Source organism: Nanorana parkeri, unplaced genomic scaffold (assembly GCF_000935625.1).
Source record: "Nanorana parkeri isolate BGI_ZX_2015 unplaced genomic scaffold, ASM93562v1 scaffold417, whole genome shotgun sequence".
NCBI lineage: Eukaryota > Metazoa > Chordata > Amphibia > Anura > Dicroglossidae > Nanorana > Nanorana parkeri.
This window is the reverse complement of record NW_017306685.1, coordinates 717,840-739,064: the sequence shown is the minus strand read 5'-3', so window position 1 is coordinate 739,064 and position 21,225 is coordinate 717,840. Positions and strand designations below refer to the sequence as shown.

Sequence of the window (21,225 nt, the reverse complement as noted above, 5' to 3'; positions counted from 1 at the left end):
GGCGGCCAACAGTTTTATTAAAGTAATACTTTACTTTTATATTAAAAAAGAAAATTCAAACCTGTTCTAAAACATTTACCATTTCTATAAAGCACCGACACATACTTTGTGATGCCAGTATAGAAAAACTAAATAGAAGCTATATACAGATGCGTTTATTTACCCAATTATTTTAGAGCTAAACTTCAGAAAAATCTTTTTTTTTTTTTAAAAACCTGACTAAATGAAGTTATGCATTTATGAATACATGTATTCCTCAATTCAACCAGCATAAGTACTTGAATCTTTCTTGATCTCACCATCCTGTAAAAGCCTGCACAGCAGGATTAGGATAATAAGGGCCAGCCCTAGAAGCCAATTAGGTTCTGCCTCAATGCACATGTCCTGACAAGAGGATAGAGCAGAATAAAAGGTCGCCATTGTGTTGCGGTTTTTAACCAGTTGACATCCGCGGCGTTGAACCCCCTTCCCATCCAGGCCATTTTTCAGTATTCATCACGTCGGCTAAAAAGACACCAAACATGTCAAGCCTTAAAATTGCGTGCGCGAAACCTCAAAAAACGATAATACCCAAAATTGGCCATAGGTGACGCTTTAAAAGCTTTTACAGCTTATCAGTTTAGTGTCATCAGTGATTGATGGCGATATGTAACGTGTGTAGCGCAATTGTCATTTTTGCGCGCTGGTGCACCGGACGCGTATTTACGTTTATATCTGCGTAAACGTGGGGGAGTTAACATTTTGGGGGGGGGGGTTTAACTTTTTTTTATATCTGACTTTTATTTTACTTTTTTATATGCGACTTATTTTTTTTATTTATATTTTTTTTTTGCACTTATTGCTGTGGACCCCAAAAGAAGCTGATGAAGCAGAGATCTGCTTCATCAGCTTCTTCTCTCTGGCTATAGCAGCCAGATGACTGACAGGTGAATGCGGAAGTGATGTAACACACATCACTTCTGCATTCACAGCCTGGAGGGAGATCAGCAAGAAGCTGTCTCCCTTCCTCTCGACGCCCTCCCGAGCCGGTCCCGGGCCGCAGATGGGGCAGCGGATCCCGGGATTGAAGGTGAATCGGCAAAAAACGGGCACATAGACGATCGGCGGGCTATAGAGCCGCCGATCATCTATATGTGAAACACCCGGTAACTGGTGTTTTGCATTGGTCGGGTCTTTTCCGCCCGTGCGCGCCCACCAGGGGGCGTGCGCGAGCAGAAAAAAAATGCCCACCAATGCTGCAGTGTCGTCCTTCCGTTTTTTTACAACGGGCGGTCGGCAAGTGGTTAATTTATTGTCCAGTCAGCAAGCTGGTAGCAATTTTTCGACCAATATGTGTTGCTTCTGCAGTGGAGGCCATGGACAGAATTAGGAATCCTAGGACAGCTCAAGTATACATATAGGTGTCCATAAAAATGGTCCAGTTACATGCAAGGTATTTGGGCACCACAGCACTAAACTGCCAAGATGTGAACAATCCCACACCTCTGCCTCATCTCCCAATAAGTAACATTAACTGTTTCACCAAATAACGCAAAGATTAAAATCTAAAAAAGGTGCCCATACACTGGACTTAAAGTGACACTACACTCAGGAATAAATCCTAAAAATGCATTCAAGCACCTTAGCCCTTAACAAAATGTATTTGTGCATCACTCACTGCAGCTGTAGATCCTCAAATCATCTCCGATTTGGTGCCGGCACAGTCCTTCCTTCTGGAGGGTGGCTACTTTGTTCCCCATGGTCCCTGTGTGTATAAAATAGCTTTGGCTACACCACTAATGGACTATTATCTCAATACAAATTGGTAAACGAAGTGTGAGATTGTAGTCCAATCACTGGAGTGAGCTTGGAGTAATGACTACAACACACACACACACACGGACCATAGGGAACAAAAGTAGCCACCCTCCAGAAGGAAGGACAGTGAGGGATACACAAAGGTCCAGCTTTGTTAATAGTTAAGGTACTTGAATGCATTTTTAAGATTTAACTTCCGTGTTTCGTGTCACTTTAACAATGGTTAAAAAAAAAAAAAAAATATGGAACAGAAGTTTGAAAGTATCCAATAATGTGCTTTTCAAGTGATTTGTTTAATTGAAGGGAATCTTTTTGGAGTGAACATTCTCAACTCTTAAGAGATCAGTTCAAAAGGTCTGCAGATACTGTTATGCAACATTGATTAAAGAAAATATGTAAGAAATATTCTGTTTGAAAGACAAAACCAGAGCATGTAAAAATAAAAAAAAATAATATACCTTAAGAGAAACAAATGGAAATTGGAAACATGTCAACCCTACCAGCAAACAAACAGATTCTCATTTTCAGCTCTGAACTGGGAGTAGATGGTTTGTTGACAGCTTTCCTTTAGAACCCTTCCCATACACTTAAGGTGCCCATACACCTTACAACCATCTCACGATCTTTTTGGTATGATAATTGAACCATCGTTCGATTTCCGTACAACTGCCCCATCATGCACAGACCGATTTGGATTTCAATGATCGCTCGTTAGCAATACTAACTGACCAAATTTTGTCAATCGACAAAACGGATTTTCGTTTGCGCATGTGCTGCACATGCGCAAACGAAAATCCGTTTTGTCGATTGACAAAATTCGGTCAGTTCATCTTGCGATTTTTTTCTCGTACAAAAACGCCACTAATCCGTCGATTTTCGCATTGAGTCGAAAAAAGTTTTCTAGCCTGCTTGAAAGAGGAAAGTTGAACAGTTTTACAGTAATTGTGTTTGTGCACTTCCCATCAACTGTGCGATTATCAGACGAAAACGTGATTGCAGACTAAAATCGTGCCATAATGGCAAGGTGTATGGGCACCTAAAGTCTCAGGGAAGAATAGCAGAGCACTATCATATACATTTATTTGTATATGTCATATACAAATAGTCATAACAAACCTCTTACACTAACCTGATCTGAGAAGTCGGTCGAGTCTTTCCACACTAGGTGACTGAATCCGAACACGTGGACTTCCTGGTGTTGAAGCTTCTGAACTGACATCGGTGGAATCTTCCATAGTCAGGAAGAGGAGTTCCTTCACACACTTGTGACAGACACTGTGCTGGCATGGTAAAATCAAGGGATGGGTGTACAGTTCTTTGCAGGAAGGACATAGGAGTTCTCGCTCAATATTTTTAATCACAACCTGGAGGTAGAAAAACACAATACATTTAAGGAACGAAAGCAACTTCTGGCATGTTAACACTTTGCGGGTCTTTGAATTTTGGAACTAAATTTAGATTTCTTAAAAGGTGTAGACTTTTATTAAATAATAGGTTTCTAAATGTGCATAATAGGTTTCTAAATGTGCATATAGTGCCTAAAATCTCTGCATCTACTAATTAAATATACATTCTATGAAGGCAGCCTCCGATTATGCATTTGTTTTATTTTCTTAGTTTAACAGGTCTGTGACTGCACTTTGTTGCCCCAGGTAGGCCACAAACTACCGTGTGCCAGTGGTTTATGACATGGGGATGGTGTTCTGTAGCCCTAAAGCACACTTTCCCCTATGGTATGTGGGTGTGTTCTGTGGTCCTAACACATCTGATGTTTTAGGGTGGTAAACCAGGAAAAGAGCAATTTCTATTAAGTAAATACCAAAAATGTCAAACCTCAACCCACAAAAGAGCAAAAAAAATGGTGGTACTGCAAATTATAAATATAGGCAAAGATTTTAATGCAACTCATCAGTTTAGAGTAAACTACAAATGAGGGACCTAAAATGATTTCCCTCATGCCAGAAGGTGCAGCTATATTAAATATGCATGTCTTCATTTTTCACACTTGCACCACACACACGCTTTAAAAACATTTAAGGTAATTTTTTTGTATATTTTAACCCTTTCTTACTCCACTTTATTGCCATCATAAGGGGGCAAAAGAGCCCTCTATGTAATGGCTTTTGGCAGCAGACAGGTATTTGTTATGGAGACACCAAGGGGCCCATTAGACCCCTAATATCTAACCTGCCCTCTGCTCCAGCCAATCAAGCACAGATTGAGCTTGATAAGCTGATTACTCTATGCAACCAGGTTTTTTGACAGCTCTGAATCCAGAAGTACTGAGAGCTTCCAGGTTCACATTGTTCTAAGTACATCAAGAAAGGGATATTCCTGAATGGCCTCCTGATCACCATTTTTGAAGTTTTTTTTTTGTGTTCCTGGGCTCCCAGGCGGAGTGAGGAGCAGGAGAGCCTGGGAAACCATAAAAGTGATCAAGTGGCTCTACAGCCACCCCCAATCACTTTTACTAAACAGCCGGGAGAAAACAAAACTCATGAAAACCTCCAAAGTCCATAACGGATTAAAAAAAAAATTTGCAATTAGAAAGGTTTTTTTTTTTATTGCAAAAGGCACACTAGATCTTTTTTGTAATAAAGGATTCTTTCTGCTTGCAAACTCAAACTCGATGTCCTAGGTGCCGGAATGTAAGCAGAGATGCATCATCCCGGCTTGGCCAATCAAGATGGCCAAAGATAACAAACCCAGAAGATGCCAGTAAGAGGACATCTGTGCTGGCTAAGTGATCTTGCATTGCTGGAGTGGAGGAGAGTAGCTCTGCTTACAGGTAAACACTGAACTAATGCCAAATATGTACTTTACTTAAGGCACTTTCACTGTAAAAAAAATATGACATGCTGATTAATTTTTCAATCTTTTACAGTAATACCGCAGGTGGGAAACAAGCCAAAAGACCATTGGCAGCACAAGCCAAATGGAGTTTGCAAAAAAATGGGCCCCAGATAATGACCCGCATCCAGTAACCAGGTGGACTTTCCCCAATTTAAAAACACTGGGCAAAGTGAAAGGATTTCCAGTACTCAAACAATCAGCATCATTCTCAGCTATCAGAAACAAGAAAGCAGATTACAGGTTGCCTTTTAGGCAAGAGAATAAAATACAAGGAAAGTAGAAGGGGGGCATATGGTTTGTCCAAGGCTTCCCTCAGAAGCTGAACTGTCTCCTGAGAATACGAAACTGCTCTCAAATAACTTCCTCCAACACATGGCTGGGGGTGCAGCCTCCCATTTGTTAGTCTGGTGTCATTCTCCTGCCAGCCGATAAACCAGAACAGAACTGCCATGAACAATATGGTTAAGGTTGCCATTAATAACCTGCAAATTTTGCAAAGACTTATTGTAAAATTTGATAAACTAAAAATTACTGATACTTTATTTCAGGATTCAGTTACAGATACAAAATTAATTGCTGCTATGGGAAACTGGTTGATTGTAATGGCCAACAAAAGTTTTCTACTGAATCTCCAAGTTAACCAACTGGAAATGTTTTGTTTTTTTTCTTTGCAGATTTCTAGTCAACTATTCTGGTTTAGCAAAAAATAAATAAATACAAAATACGAATTACTCAGTTTAAAAAAAAAAAAAGCGCTAATCAGGTCAAATTCTGTGAACAAAAAATTCCAATCTGTCCCCTAAGCAAAGTTGTCCCTCCATTGATTGCCCTTATTATTGCACCTTTACTAAAGACTTAATATATCACTCCACCTTTCTGAGTGCAACCCACCTGGCTTAACGCATACATTCCTCCCCAGTCCAGCAATCTTCATACTGCACATTGCACTGCATCCCAATTCATTCCTAGAGGTGAAGTCCTTTAAGTCAGGCTGTCAATCACTGTCTGTACATCAAAGGCTTCTCTGTGCTTCTGAAAGTTACTTGTCACTGCTCTCTGCAGGGCAGTAGACATAAGACGTCAACAGAGGGAGTGCTTAGATGCATATATTTTTTGTTTTGGTGAGAGAAAGAAGATATTTTAAAAAATCGGCTCCATTAACTTTAAAATTTTATGACATTACAATGCTTTGGGTTTAGATTTAAAAACAGACCTTGGGAGCAACTCAGGCAGAAGACAGAGGTATGAAATATAAAAAATAACTTTCTTGCAGATACCATTTGGACATATCTGGCAATATTTATAGGAGAAAGGGGTCTGGACATTATAGGTGGCCCTGCATGTTGGTACCAGGTCTGTGTGGACACCTCTGTATACCACTACACAATGGAGTCCAAGTTTAAAAAAAATGTACTGCATCTTCTGATGCTACTAAAACAAGCAGAACATTCAAAATGCTGGTAGAGCAACAAATCTCACATAACCAGTTCTGGCTAAACCCAAAAATACAGCGTTATTAGGCCCCATTCACACGGTAATCGGCCGGCACGTACAGCTCCGCGCTGCATGCACGGCCATATCAGGCAGCTTCCCGGAAGGACAGGTGCTGCGTGTGATTAGTACGCAACCCCTGTCCTTTTCTATGGGAACATGCGGCCGTACGCCGCCCTACATGTCCGTGCGGGTGAGCGTACTCGTATGCCAACAGGATGGATCCTGTCTGCGTCCGAGCCAGGAAAAACACACCCGCAGGGACCTGCATTTGAGGTGAGCATAGGGGGACGTACGGCCACGTAGTCCCATAGAGAAGGACGGGGGCTGCATACTAATCACCCTCAGCACCCGTCCTTCCTGGGAGCTGCCCAATACGGCCGTGCACGCAGCATGGAGCTGTACATGTTTGACTGTCCATAGCCTGGCCACCATACATGTTGCTCAATAGTTACCATAACCTGAAAACAGCAGACTTTACCAATAAGGCAAAACAAATGGACCCATGGATTTATGTTGGGTAGGCCAAAAATTCGACCCGATCATTTGCATGTTGCAGCAGAAATCGAATCATGTCAGACCAGATGACTGAAAATTTTCATCATTGAGTTGGTGACTCAGTATACACTGCAGTGTATACTCCTGCTCTTAGATGGCCTAGTCTTCATTTACAGTAGTCCATAGTCCATGTATTCACAGATATCAGTTTGCATACCACTGTCCTCCTCTGACCTGCCTCAGTAGCAAGGTATTTGCACTGTTGATCACTGGATTTTTGCCACCCTTTTGAGCAAACTGTTAGTTCAGAAGTGTTCAGAAGTTTCCATAACAACCCCATTTTGGCAGCAACAATCACACTATAGTACTATACCTGATAACTGACCTGTTTGGCAATTTGTGTAAATCAACAGACATAATAAAGTGGCCAGTCAAGTCAAACCTACCTTCAGTTTATCATATTTGCTTAATCAATTATTTCCCAGAAGTACTTAGCCTTTGCTATATTGGAGCCTAATTAGCCTTTGCTATGTTGGAGCCTGATTACTTGACCTAAAACAGCAAAAAAGGGAGAAAGGGAGGAATGAATTTTTTTTCATGCATTTAAGCTATTTAAGTGGTTCACAATAGTTGAAGCAAAATGTTCATGGCAATGCCTCTGGTGTGAGCAAGCCCTTATATGCTGGCTAGACATCTAGCAATTCTAAGCACTTTAAAACCCTTTCACCCAGCTATTGATCCCCAATCAGATCAAAAGACACTGAAAATGTAAAAGCAATCAACCTTTAAAGTAGGAGTCTTGAAGAAATTTGCAATTTTTTTTTTCCTGTGCTGAAATGAAGAAACTCGCATGCGAAGGAGTTATTTCATCTGGACCTGGCCAATCAAGCGGCGAAGAATCAGAACTCGGAAGATCGGGGCAAAGGTGGGAGGGAGCAGCATTAGAGGGGATTCACTTTGGCAGGAAAGTCTGCTTTTATATATCAACATGCTGTGCATACTTGGACCTTATGGCAACAGTTCCCCACGAAAGGCCATCCTTTCCAGTTGTTTCTTGCATACCAGCCTCACAGACCAGCACCTGAGCCACAAGATCCTGCACATCACGATGGAAAGGAGGTGATCCAACGAGACATCTTACGGCCCTCTGTCCAAATGCTTCTATGGGAATTGAAAGCCAGACTCTCCTTCCTCCTCTAGAAGCAAATCAAGAGACTCCGGAGAGGAGACAGGGGGCCGCACACTTATGACCCCTGCAGCCAAATGCTTCTATGAGAACCAAAAGCTTCCAGCAAGCAGAGCTTAACTGTCCAACAAGTGCAGGAGCAGCGGTGGAACGAGGTGGGAGACAAGAACATGGCTAGTTTTTTATTCTTCATAAACTATGCTCGCTCAGTAAAGTTTGGTAGTCTGCTGAAGCGGGGACTCGTGTATGACCCCCGAAACACATTGGCTATTAACTTGTAATAGACGCTTTGATCAAAAAAAAAAACACATTTGGACAGATTCCTACAGGTTGACACCATTATCATTTTACTTCATAGAGGTTTGTAATGCTGTGTGTTCCCACTAGGGAAATTAATCCTCTATTTGTCCTGGTGACCACTGTTTTAAAGTTAAACTTTTTGTTGCCCCTTCCCAATCCTGCTGTAGGAACTTACCTTAAATGATGCCTCTTGATTTAATCATCTTTTTCTTACTACTGTCTTTTTCAGCTGTCCCTCCAGCCTCTGATCCAGCGCTGACTCCACTGTGCTGGCTGGCACTTCCTGTCCCACGGGGTCTGTGCGGGTGCATGCTGCTCCATAGACTTACCTTGTGTCTCTCGTCTCCTGGGCGAAGATCTGAACTACGCATGCGCCCACCCCAGGATCCTTTGCAGCCGCCTGAGACTCTTCAGATGTTTGGACAGGACAGGAGTGCGTGGCGAAGACACGTACGTTTTAACCTATGAAAAGGTTTTTTTTTTTTAATGTTTTTGCATATATTTACTGCTTGCTGCTTGCTAGCAGTAGATATATGCAAAAAACACTGTTTATTAACCCTTTCAAGTACAAAAAGCAATTATAAAATAAAAAAATGTTGGAGTCGCAACAGGAGGCGAGGGGAAATCTTCCAATGGAGACAAGTTTCTAAAAAGGGGATATTCCCTTGCTTTGGAGAGAGTGTCTCTCACTTGGTCATGTCTCTGGGACAGGGATTTACCCATTCCCTACTCTAGCCAAAACTCCAAAATTTAACCTGAGCAGGTGATTATTCCCTCAAGAAGTCAGCAGTTCTTGCCACAATGTGCAAGTATGGATGACCTACATTTGTCACATGGAGCGAGTCCTGTGCTATTCCATACCCAGAAGCACCAACAATTTGTTTGCAACTGGCAGCTGAAAAGTGTGTCTAGGGAGTGAAGGAAAGGTTAGAATGTTCTGCTGGAGAGGATTAAAGTGAACCTGTTGCTTTGCCCACCAAAAAAAAAAAAAAAAACACAATGTTCTGCTTTTCTTTAAAATGTATACACATTCTGCATTACAGCCAACAGGTTTACAAGACTACGGCACAAACTCCTGGATGCATGCACCAAATCTAGGCACAGCAGTTTGAATAAATCACATTACAGAATAGATGCATGATGGGGGACTGTCTCCTTCAATTATACAGATGCACAGATGAGTGAATTATTATCTGGCTGAGCGAATTAGGAGAAAGCCATCGTCTGTAGTTAATCATTCGGAAGGGGCGTTTTGTCTGCACATTTAGGACTTCTGTGGGAAAAGAATTAAAAGAGCACACGTTCTGAAGAAAGCCATACACATCTCAGTAGAAACAAGGTCTGTCCTGCCTCAGGAAGTACAATATAATACAGTTAATTTTGCTAATCCTATCTTGCCATCGTAAAAATAAAAAAATGGTACAAAGGTCAAAATCATTAGATCTCAAGTCATGAACAATGTCATTTTTTTTTTTTTTTACAGAAGGCGTTACAAAAAAAACGTTGTCAACATCAAGGATTATGTAAGGAGACCTTTTTATTTTCAGTGGACCATAAAACGTTGCAAACATCATAAAATGAGAAACAAAAAAAAAATCAAAGAAAACGGTTTCCTTTCAAGAATAACACATCAAGGCTTTATTGACAATGCAGTCCCAAAATGTTGGGTGCTGTATGAAGACTGTATACAGGCGGTCCCTAGGTTACGAACAAGATAGGGACTGTAGGTTTGTTTTGAAGTTGAAACAGGTAAAAAAAAAAAAAAGTGCGACTGCAGCCGAAACATTATTTTAGTTTTTGATAGCATAGGGAAGGGTTTACCTCCTGTAATGTTTGTTTTGCTGTGTGTGCCCCTGTTCAGAGGTTTTCACCTCACTTTCCGTCCCTGTGACAATTAGATTTAGAAAATGTTGGGTTGTCATGGAAACAAGGATTGGTGATAAAGCTTCAGTGGAGACTCCTTTTTCCCATGATGACTCTTACAGCAGTGAATTTTCCTTCCTAGGCGTAGATTTCCTCACTTCCTGTTTTCTCAAAGACAGGAAGTTAAACCTTTCTAATGATGATACAGACAGCAAACGGACATATGTACTACCCCGCACGTCTGCTTTTGCAGTAGAGATGCATCTTCACTGGACATAGAGAAGCTTTTTAAAAGGGATGCACCGAAATTTTGGCCGTCCAAACATATCGGCCAAAAATGGTACTTTGGGCAAAATGCCTGTTTAGATCCCAGATATTTCACCAGAGCCCCTGGCAGAAAAGGAAAAAAAAAAATTACATAATTTTGAAAAAAAAAAAGATTAGAAAATGTTTTTTGGGTTCGGTCTGAAAATTCCATTTCGGTGCACCTCTACTTTTCAAGTTACTAGTTTGGCTCCTATGGAAGGTCACCTAATGTTTCCAATGTGACAATAAGAGTTGGTTATTTATCCATCTATGTACATCAGAAAGGGCTCTGCAAATTTAAAACGCGGGTTTTAAGAACCGACATACATTTACCCCAAGATAAACGAAACTGAAAGAAAGAGGCAGGGTTTCAAAGCTGTACTCGTCATAAAAAATGTTTATATAAAATATATTCCTCAGTAGCCACAAATGAAACAAATTCACTTTGTGTGCTAAAAATGCCATTACCTTGCCAAATTAGCTAGGGCTGCAACTAAACGATTAAATCGATGAGAATTGTGTGCAACGATTCTCATCATCAATTAGTTTCTGTCTTCTGTTCCCCTTTCCGTTCATCCTCTGCCCGACCCTGTTCAGCCGCTTTAGCCCCGCCACATGCCTCAATTGCAACTAGAGGCTGGGAGCCATACCCAGCCTTCTATTAGTTATTTTAAAAATGCAATAGCCCATAGCAGACTGGCTATTGCACCCGCCCACTGCCTGCTGTCAATCAGCAGACGAGGACCTGATGGAGAACTTCATGTCCCTCCTTTGCTGATTGACAGCAGGCAGTGGGAGGGTGCAATAGCCAGCCTTCAACTGGCTATTGCAATTTGAAATATCCAATAGCAGGCTGGCTATTGCTCTCAGCAATAAAGTTAAAAAAAAAAGTTTAAAAAGAAAGTTAAATAAACTAAAATTAAAAATGGAAAACAATTTTTTTGGGTGTGTTAAATATATTGGCTTACAGTTTCACAATTCACATTATTTTAAATCCATAAAACTAATTAAAATGTCTAATATAATATACACTTATTTTTAAAAAAATGTATATAAAAGTTTAAAAAAAACAAAAAAAAAAAACGGGAGTATTGCAGTATGCAATACCTTTCATACTGCAATACTCAGTTTTTGTTTTTTTTACATCTTGTCTACTGGACTAATACTGCTTACCCATTTACATGATAGATATCGATAGATAGAAAAGTCATTTTCAGCCTGACAAATGTTGCTGCAGGAGGTGCATTGCGGTGCCATTCATTTAGTGTAGGAACGCGCTGTAAAACACCCAGGTGTGAACCAGGCCTTAGTGTACAGAAGGAAATCCCCATTTCTGCTCCATCTTGTAAAAATGTAGAATGGATAGCAGATCCAGAGACAATCATTTGTAGGAAGACAAAGCATTACATCTTCTCCATTATTTTGGCTGTTTTGTGAAAAGAGATAAGGGCATTGATTCCCTGATCAGAAAGACCCTGCCACTAACTTCCATGTTTGAACCTGCAGATGAAGTACTGGCCCCTGTAATATCAGATACGGTCTGTTCGCAAGAAACCAAGGTGGAACGCTGGCTAGGATAGCAGGACTGAAAACTGAGGGCTATTTAACCAGAACAGAGCAAACAAAATAAGCCTGTTCCTCTCTTGGCAACATTTTTGGAGCACCTGCAGCAGAAGTCTGAATTTGGGAAAAAGCATAATGGACTATAGTCCCCATGGGCTGAAGTGTCTATGCCCACAGCTTGATCTCGCAGGTCGAGTGTAAAAAAAAACAATTCAACTAGGCACTTATCTGTGAGGCAAACAACCCCAAATTTCTGTGACCATAATAAAAAGCTCTGAATGTAGAGACCAATATTCCTCCTGTACATAAGGAAGGCTCAAATCTGCCAGGCAATAGTGGGAACCCTTCGAATAGGCAGCAGAGAAGGACCTTGTGTTCCCTTGGGGAAAAGAAGAACCTAGCTTCTGCCACGGATTGTAGAGATAGGGTCCTGGTGAGCCCTTGCCTGTTGAGGTAAGCCACTGTTACATTGTCTGAGAGAATGAAAAAATGTCCCTAACCTCTTCCTGAAAATAAGTGGAGGCGCTATATACCTTGTTCAGCTCATTCTATTTGGATTATCACTTCGGCTTTTTTCAGGGTCTAGCACCTGGTGGCTTGGTGTTCAAGATAAATCTAAACTTCCCTTAAGGTTTCTTGACTATAAAGACATGGCAGTGGAAACCTCTTCTCTGAAGCTCCAACTGGTACAGATTCCTCTTGACCCGGCAATTCCCCCAGAAGTCAAGAGAGCACTTCTGATTTCTCTGGATCCCTCGGAAGCTTTATAACCAAGAGCCTTGCAGGTGGCAGAATGTCAAACTCCATTCTGTACCAGCAAAAAACAATATAAATTATTGAGATCCTAATAGGTTGGACTTGATGGACTAATGTCTTTATTCAACCTCAAATACTATGTAACTATGGAGTATACAAAAACAAGATTTTGTGAACAGATCCTGAGTAACTGGTGCCACACCCCTAATATATTGGGTTAATAACCTTGGCTTTTTACCAATTGCTGCTTATGTTGGCTTCCAGATGGATGGGTGGTGACCCAGGGTTTTGGCCCCTGCCCTATCCTCCATTAGGTCTGGTGTGTGGCCTTGGCCTCTGTCTCTCTTCATCTTGGGTGCTCGATTGTCACCTGTTGGCTGCTGCATCGGGGGTACAACTTTTTGGCTCTGCATTGGGGAGGTAAGGCTGGAAGATATGAAACTAGGATGTGCATTTTTGTGATTTTGCACTTGGATATACTATTTACGTCTTTGTTGTATCGATTGAATAGATTTCCTCCATTTCCTGGTGAACCGTTTCCAGAGAAGGCTAATCAATATATGAACTTGACTGGTTCAGACTTTTATGTATTACTATTTATGACCGCTGTCTGCAATAATGGTTACATGGTTATATTCTTGATCTGGTCCATATGCTCTTATCAATCATGTTTACCATTTGGTGGTTATATTACGTACCTTAATCATGGATTTGAGTGGTCTATGGAGGCATCTTTCAATCATGTTGTATTTGTACATTTTAATCATGGGTGTTTTAATATTTGTATTTAATAAAATATCTTTAAATCAACCAATTATTGTGTGCCATTGGACTTGTCATTCGGTGCCATTAAAGCCTGACTGATCTCTTTTTAATAAATGAATTGGAGGTCCAATTTTCCATCCTCCTAACCTTTCCCCCCCCCCTGTGAAATGTAAAGAGGGCTCCTGCTTTCCCCTCTACCTTCTGACCAGAACAATGCTCCTTGAGCTTTGTCTCCATGGATGTGTCCTGAGACTGCGTTCTTATTGAAGGGATCTTTTTCTTAACTGGGAATGTCTATCTGCAGTACATTTCAAAGTTTCCTCTAATCCGGGCCCTAATAAGAAGAGATGACCTGTAAAAAGGAATACCGCATAAGCAATGTTTTAATGCAGAATCCCATGACCAGGTTTTAAGCCACAAGGCCCAATGGGGTGAATTAACCTAAGCCAAGGACCTGGTTGTCAACATCAGTCTCTTGTCATTTATTGGGCATTCATGTGCCTAATTTGTGGCATTTAGCATACAGAGGTGTCAGCTAAACAAGACAATATTATCATTTATTGCTGATAACTCCTAGAAGACTGGAAACAATCTACACTTTATAATCAAACCGGAGTCAAAGGTCATCAGCTTATAGCCAAGCAACACTATACACATATGCTAAACAAGTCCTCCATGACATGATATTGGACAACATTGAAGTGCAAAGTCACTAAAAGTAACATATGAAGATGTAAAACACCCCAACGATGTGAAGGTCTGTGCATATAATGCATTTATAAATTATCAATGAACACAAACAAAGCTTATCAAGTCAGTGGAACTGCAAGGAGTGTATGCATGGAAAGAAGGATCCAAGAGATGCTGCAACTTGCTGGAGCCGCCCTAACCAATGCTGCAGTCTGAAAGGATGATTAAGCGAAACGACTACAAAGTACTGTCAGCATTATAATGTAAAGGAAGTATTGATCACCATGAGAGCTACTCACTGAACTGCATAAACAAACAAGGCAAGTGGCTGTATGCAAATGAGAACACAATGCACACTTGCAATGTTTAGTGACACCTTTTCATTGAAAGCATGGTGCTAATTGTATGTACAGGAGGCACACAGGAGACCAGCAGTCTTATAGGATTACAATGTGAAGCCGATGAGCTAGGACCCAGAATGTATCGGAACTCCCAGACTCACTTTTAATTAGGTGCATTGGGAGCCGCGTCTTGATTAAGGCTGGATTCACACCCATTCATTGTTCCCCCCGATGTGTTTGCTACTGAAATCAATACAAGTTTCTTTAAAACACATGTAGATGTGCCTTCATGTACACTGGCATGTATTTTCAATGTGCATTGCAATGCACTCTGCATTTAATGCCAACATACACTGAAGTATGCCATGGCGCATTTATGGGCATTATGACACTGTTGTGTTGGCACAACGCATGGATTGAAATGCATTTCCAGCGATTTCAATAGAGAACGCATGAACCAAAGAGGTGAATCCAGCCTAAAGCCAACACAGTAACTTGGGAATGAGAAGAGGCAGGAAAAGCTGGGACTCTGAAAGTAGAAGTGCTGCAAAATATACGTTTACAGGCATACAACTGAAGTCCTCATGTCTGTCCTATACTGGACTGCATGCTACGACTTGCTGCACTTTGTTCCATAGTCATGCCATGAAAGCATCCATTTAATATGCTTTGGTCCCTGGAGATGCTGCATCACAAGACTCACTGGATGACTGGAGGCTGCAGGGAGAGGCTAGACAGAAGTCACATCAAGGTCACCCTGGAAAAGCCAGAGCATCCTATGTGTCCAGAGCATCAAACACAACTTCTGGGCACAAACATGGGAACATTCAGGGGCCACCAACACACATATAGGTAGATCATTACGAAGCACATACAATGGATGGGCCTGGGAGGAGGCCAACACTGAGAACACACAGCAAACCCATGTAGGGTATGTCCCACATGTTGGGTATGTCCCACATTGCATGTACGGTATGTCACTTATTGCATGCACACAAATGTATGTAGGATATGCCAAGCATGTGTATACCGTGTATGTCACACTTATTGCATGCACACACATGTATGTAGAATATGTCATACATGTTGGTCACACATTTATGTTGTATGTAGGGTATGTCACACATGTTGCATGGAGCAGCTGCCACAGCTGTCCCGTAGCATCCTGTATCCAGACAGGGAGATCCCCTCCTCATATGACGTCCTGTCTGTGCGGACATATGCTGAATATCACCAACCTTGCTGTTCTCAGCCTCTGGGTTCTGCTGTTCCCCCATCTCCGACATGGAAAGGAGCGGACACAACACCACTGTAAAGTCCCGGGGCGAACTCCGATCCCAGCAGTAGGTACACTATGAGCGCGCTATACAGTAGAACCGGCGGCGTGTTCTCTCCTCAGCCGGCACGATTCACACTTCGTATTGTTTGTTAGGAGCTCCACAAGCCACAACCTCACTGGGACAAACACAACCACTCCTATAAAATGGGCGGGGTCGGCCAGACCGGTCTGGAAAAGTGAACTGAAGCGCGTCCATTGGCTAAACCATACGAAGGGGCGTAAACAGCACCTCGTGGCGGGGCGGGGCCTTTGAAGAAGCATCGAAAGAAACAGGGTTCTGAGATCGTAGCGAAGTGAGTGGCACCTGCGGCAGGTGCATATAGTAATAGTATGCTAATGATCGGCAGGGTGTGCGGGTCACCATGGTGACAGAGCTACGCTGCATGATGTGCGGGTCACCATGGTGATAGAACTACGCCGCATGTTGTGGTCCTGGCACACAAGAGCCAAATGATGATGCAACCTGCTTTAGATGTGGCACTGGCAGATGAGACCGGGGAAGAGTCACAACATCCGGCTGATGCCAGCTTGGCGCACAGGGCTCTTCGGGCAGCTCTGTCAGCTCTTTTGTTTGCTGGGTTGCCTGCCCATCGGACGGCTTTTGGACATCTTAATGTATCCGAATTACTGCATCCTGTGTCCCTTAATGTGCATTTAGGAAACGCTTCGGCTGGGGTTCTGGATCAATTCAATCTGCCCATTGAGTTATGTGTTTGGCTCCTCATCCCTGTTCTTTGAACTTCCTCATTATAGAAAAGCAATCAATACAATTCTACTCGCATATCAACAAACCCAGTTTACATAGGTTGAAAAAAGACACATGTCCATGGAGTGCAAGCTGCAGAAATAAGGAAAAAAAAAAACTAAAACTGAACACTATCCCCCAATTACCCCCTGTTGATCCAGAAGATGGCAAAAAAAAAACCTATAAAGCATGGTTCAATTTGCTCCAACAGGGGAAAACAATTCCTTCCTGATCCCATAAGGCAATCGGATATTCCCTGGATCAACAATCTCTGGTGCTTAATACACCTATAAGAACTCAATATCCAGTAATATTCTGTGCATTTAGGAATACATCCAGATTTTTTTTTAAACGGTTAACTGAGCTAGCTAGAACTAGCTCCTGGGGGAGTCTGTTCCACATTTTCACAGCTCTAACTGTGAAGAATCCTTTCTGTATGCAAAGGTTAAACCTCTTTTCCTCCAGATGCAAAGAGCTCCCCCTTGTCCTTTGCAGTGACCTTAAAGTGAATAATTTGGCACCAAGATCACTATATGGACCATTTATGTATTTATACATGGTGATCATGTCCCCCCTCAATTTAAGGGAATCTTTTACTGAGAAAACAGGGGTGCTGATCCATTTAAAATGCTAGTTTCCTAGGCTAGGTGTGTACTGGATGTCCACATAGGTGTGCAGTACGTGGAACCAGGAATATGTGTTTTTGTTCATTCTATATATTTTTTTCTGCTCAGGGGTCTATTTATAAACAATTTGCAGAGCCACTAGCCGGGAAATCTCTCAACGTTCATTCTGTGCAAATAGAGGCAAATATGAATGTTCCTAGTCTATTTTCGGTCCAGGTGGAATGTAACATTGGAAAATTCTGCATTATGGCCACTAGTTGGAGCTGAGGAGCATAAGAAAATATATTTTGCAGTATGCTGTGTTGATGGGAACACATAACAAACATGTAGAGGGTGTTTTCTCCAATTTGACTGCAAAATTGGAAATACACTTTAACTTGATTACTATAACAAGGGGTGGGGGGGTGACTAATGAAATAATAATTTCTGGTAACAGGTTCTCCTTATGGAGATATCAGGGGTTTATTAGAAACCTAACATCTCCCCAGATCAAGGACAGAAAGAGCTGAACTTCCGGGTTCATGGCTCACAGAGGAGATCAGGGAACAAATGTTCTTCAGTCTCCTGCAGCTCTCCATCCTGAATGTGCTTTTGGATGCCCACAGGGTGTCCCATCACAGGAACCACTAGAACAGTGGTTTTCGACTTTTCTAGCGCCGGGACCTCTTGGTAACATTTGCCAAGTTGTGGTGACTCCCAACGGTAAAATTTGGGGATGCACCAATACTAGTATCTGTGGGGGCTCGCAGGTGGGCTTTGCATGCTCTCAGATGGCCAGTAGGGCTCTCAGGTGGCCAGTGTGGGCTCACAGGTGGTCAGTTGGGATCTCAGGTGGTCAGTGGGGCTCTCATGGTCAGTGCAGCTCCCTGGTGGTCAGCAGGTGCTCTCTGGTGGCCAGTGCAGGCTTTATGGTGGCCAGTGCGGCCAATGCAGGCTCTCTGGTTGTCAGTGTGGGCTCTCTGGTGGTCAGCGCGGGCTCTCTGGTGGTCAGCGCGGGCTCCCCTCTCTCTAATCCTCCCCGGCCGCCGCTGCTGCAGTGCCAACTAGCGGCGTGGCCGGAGAACACACTGTTGCGCTAGGAAGAGGCTGAAGAGCCTCTCCCCTAGCTCAGCACAAGGCACATGGTGACTGTGGGTTGCGACCAACTTTTGGGTGACAACACACATGTTTAGAACCACTGCACTTGATGGACAGGAGGAGAATGCACTTTTGGTGGGTTTAGAAGTTATCTGGCGTCTTTGCAGCCACCTAATCCACTTTTACTGAAAAACACATAACCTGGAGAAAAGAATGAAGACAAGCTCATGGCTGCTATTAGGAGCATGAGCATTATTTACATCTTTTTACTGCCCCACGTTAGTTGCTAAAGGATAAAAATCAGCTTCAGACAAAACATATTTTTTTGGATAGAATGTAGAAGAGGCTGGAAGTTGTGTTGTTTTTTCTACCTCTGTCAGAAATCTATCGTCTGGACAGAAAATGGGGAGAAATTTCTATCACGGCGACAAAGAAGGGTAAAAAAAAATCATTTTTGCCACAGATGCATTAATCCAGTTATGTACTCATTCCAAGATCAATCATTAATCAAACTGGGCAGCTTCTCTGCAAATGGAACAACCAGACCCCTGTATGCTCCCTTGCTCCTTTGGAGCTGGTAAACCCAACATTTCCAGGTACAGGAGAGCATGTTACCTACTCACCTGTGATGGTGCCCAGGCTTAGCAGCCAATCACTGATCCTGAGCACTCTCACATGACCAGATGAGTGACATCACTGGTCCTCTATGTCGCTAACCTTCCTTTGGAAGGTAAAACAGGTTGCATGTATGTGTGTTTAGCTGTTTGCCTGGATTTAAGCTTTAAATGCACTCCAAACCAACTTTTAGGGCCCGTTCACACATACAGCAGTGACCTGCAGTTTTACTGTAGCTGATTAATGCAGGTTGCCCCTGGAACACACAGAAAACAACTGTTTTCTGCATGCCCTGTTCACACCACAATGCGGATGGCATATGCAGATCACCGCACGGAAGCGGACCGCGCTGCTGTGTGGGGACCTGAATAAAGTGCACACATTGTACACTACCAATATAGTAGTGTATAGTATGCGTGTATATTTACATTTTTTAAACTTTATTGTTAGTGTACATGTGTCCACTCCATTCAGGTCCCTGCACAGCAGTGTGGTCCACTGCCCCAACGCACCAGCCCGCCTGCTAAAACACAGCGTTTTAGCGGACAGGCTAGTGTGAACAGGCCCTTACCCTTCTCCCTATTCTACAATCGGATGGTGCATGCTGACCAAAAGATACTGTGGCTATTGAACAAACATGTGGCCAGGATGAAAATGATTAATAAATAATAGTGACACATTATACCTTATTAGTTCATGTGATGTTCAAAGTGTGGAGCAAGATTGAAATTACATACCTTTGTAAGGGAACATAATACTAGAGCGGCTACTGTGAGGCAGCGCCTTTGTGTTGTAAGGACATTCATACAAGATGGGTAACCAAAGGAAGCCGCTATATAAACTGTACATAATACTAAAGATTGCGGAAGCCGTGGCTCTCACTATATACATGCTGAAACAAAAGCCGCATATTATGGTCTAGTTTACACTTGTCTTTTTTAGTTAACATGATGCAAAAAAAACGAACTGGTGAGCAATGCGTTCCATCGTCTTACAAAAATCAATGCATGAAACATGTTTGCATATAAGCCTTCTTAGGAGTCAATAGTTTCTCCTAAAGAGATTACAGAGAGTGAGTTAAGGAGACTTCCCCTAATGGAAATTCGGCTCCATCAGAGTAAATGTTTCCATTAGCTGTTTACTTCTGATCATTCAACCCACAGTAAAAAGCAAACACTGGTATTTGATAGAATTAGTCTGATCCATTATCAGAAGATCGGAGACACAGCCAGGCAGAAGCAGCAGACACATACAAATGTATTGTCCTTTCTGATGAGTCATTGTATAACACAACAAGGTGCAGCAATGGACTATCATTCTAAAGATACGGCTGAAGCATTATAAATATTATTCTTCATACTCTACAAACTTCTTTGTACTGTTAGATTGAGGGCCCATTCACACCATGTCAGGATCAGATGCGGTACGTTATATTTTTCTTCCGCATAAAAAATGCATCCCAGTGCATTTATATGTGATTTTTGGGCTCTGTTCACACCAGTCCAGTCCGTTCCAGTGCTGCATGTCACATTTTTTCTGCACTGGAACGCAACAGAAGCTATGACATGGAGCCGGAAGAGATTAATTTGCATAATTACATTACCCACAAAAAACAAAAGAAAACGCACTGGAACGCGTCACAAACGCACTGCACCGCGTTTGTAGAAACGCGTGCAGATCTGGTCTGGACATGGTGTGACAGGGCCCTGAGGGCAGGTTCACACCGTTTTCTGGACCAGATATGGTCCGGAAACTGGTGTGAACCTAAATATATAGCGGTGCATCTGTGATTTCTATCCTCCCCGCTGGGCTCGGCTCTGTGTCCCAGCGGGGAGGAGAGAAACTGTTACAGACGGCCGAGCGCTGTGAGCGGCCGCCTTCTCTCCTCCCCGCACTGCTCAGCCTCCTGTCACACACTGGTGGAGACAGCCAGGGCTGTCACAGGATGCTGAGCTCTCCTCCTGCTCCGCTGGCTCAGCCTCCTGTGACAGCGTGTCAGTGAGGAGAGCCAATGCAAACAAACACTCAGCGATCGCTGAGTGTTGGTACATAATTGAGGACAGAGTATGGTTACTATATCCTCAATTATGAATGAATGGTTGTGATCTACATCACCTCCTGTTCATTCATGATTGTGGATATAGTAAACACAATGTTCTCATGTTATGAATTAAAAGGAACACCCAATATAGAGGATTCCTGTTCATTTATAACAGGGGCTGCAGAAAAAGAGATAGAGGACTCAATCTCTTTTTCTATTTGAAAAGGGAAATATCAGGGCTTCTAATATTTCCCCCCAAGCACCTAAAAGTAAAGTTAAAAAAAAATATTTAATAAAAAATGAATAAATATTAAAAAAATTTAAATGTTTATAAATAAAAACAAAATATTAAAAAAATTTGAAAAGTTAAAAT

General features: G+C 42.3%; 1 protein-coding gene across 2 annotated transcripts in view; it reads right to left on the bottom strand.

The window, feature by feature from the left end:
• The window catches only part of TRIM36 (tripartite motif containing 36), an 80,471-nt gene that overhangs the window by 29,680 nt on the left and 29,566 nt on the right, over nt 1-21,225 (bottom strand). For both annotated transcript variants that reach the window (XM_018559857.1, XM_018559858.1), the window contains exon 2: nt 2,927-3,161. In XM_018559857.1, the coding sequence (XP_018415359.1) occupies nt 2,927-3,161 (235 nt within the window). The remainder of the gene's footprint in view (nt 1-2,926; nt 3,162-21,225) is intronic.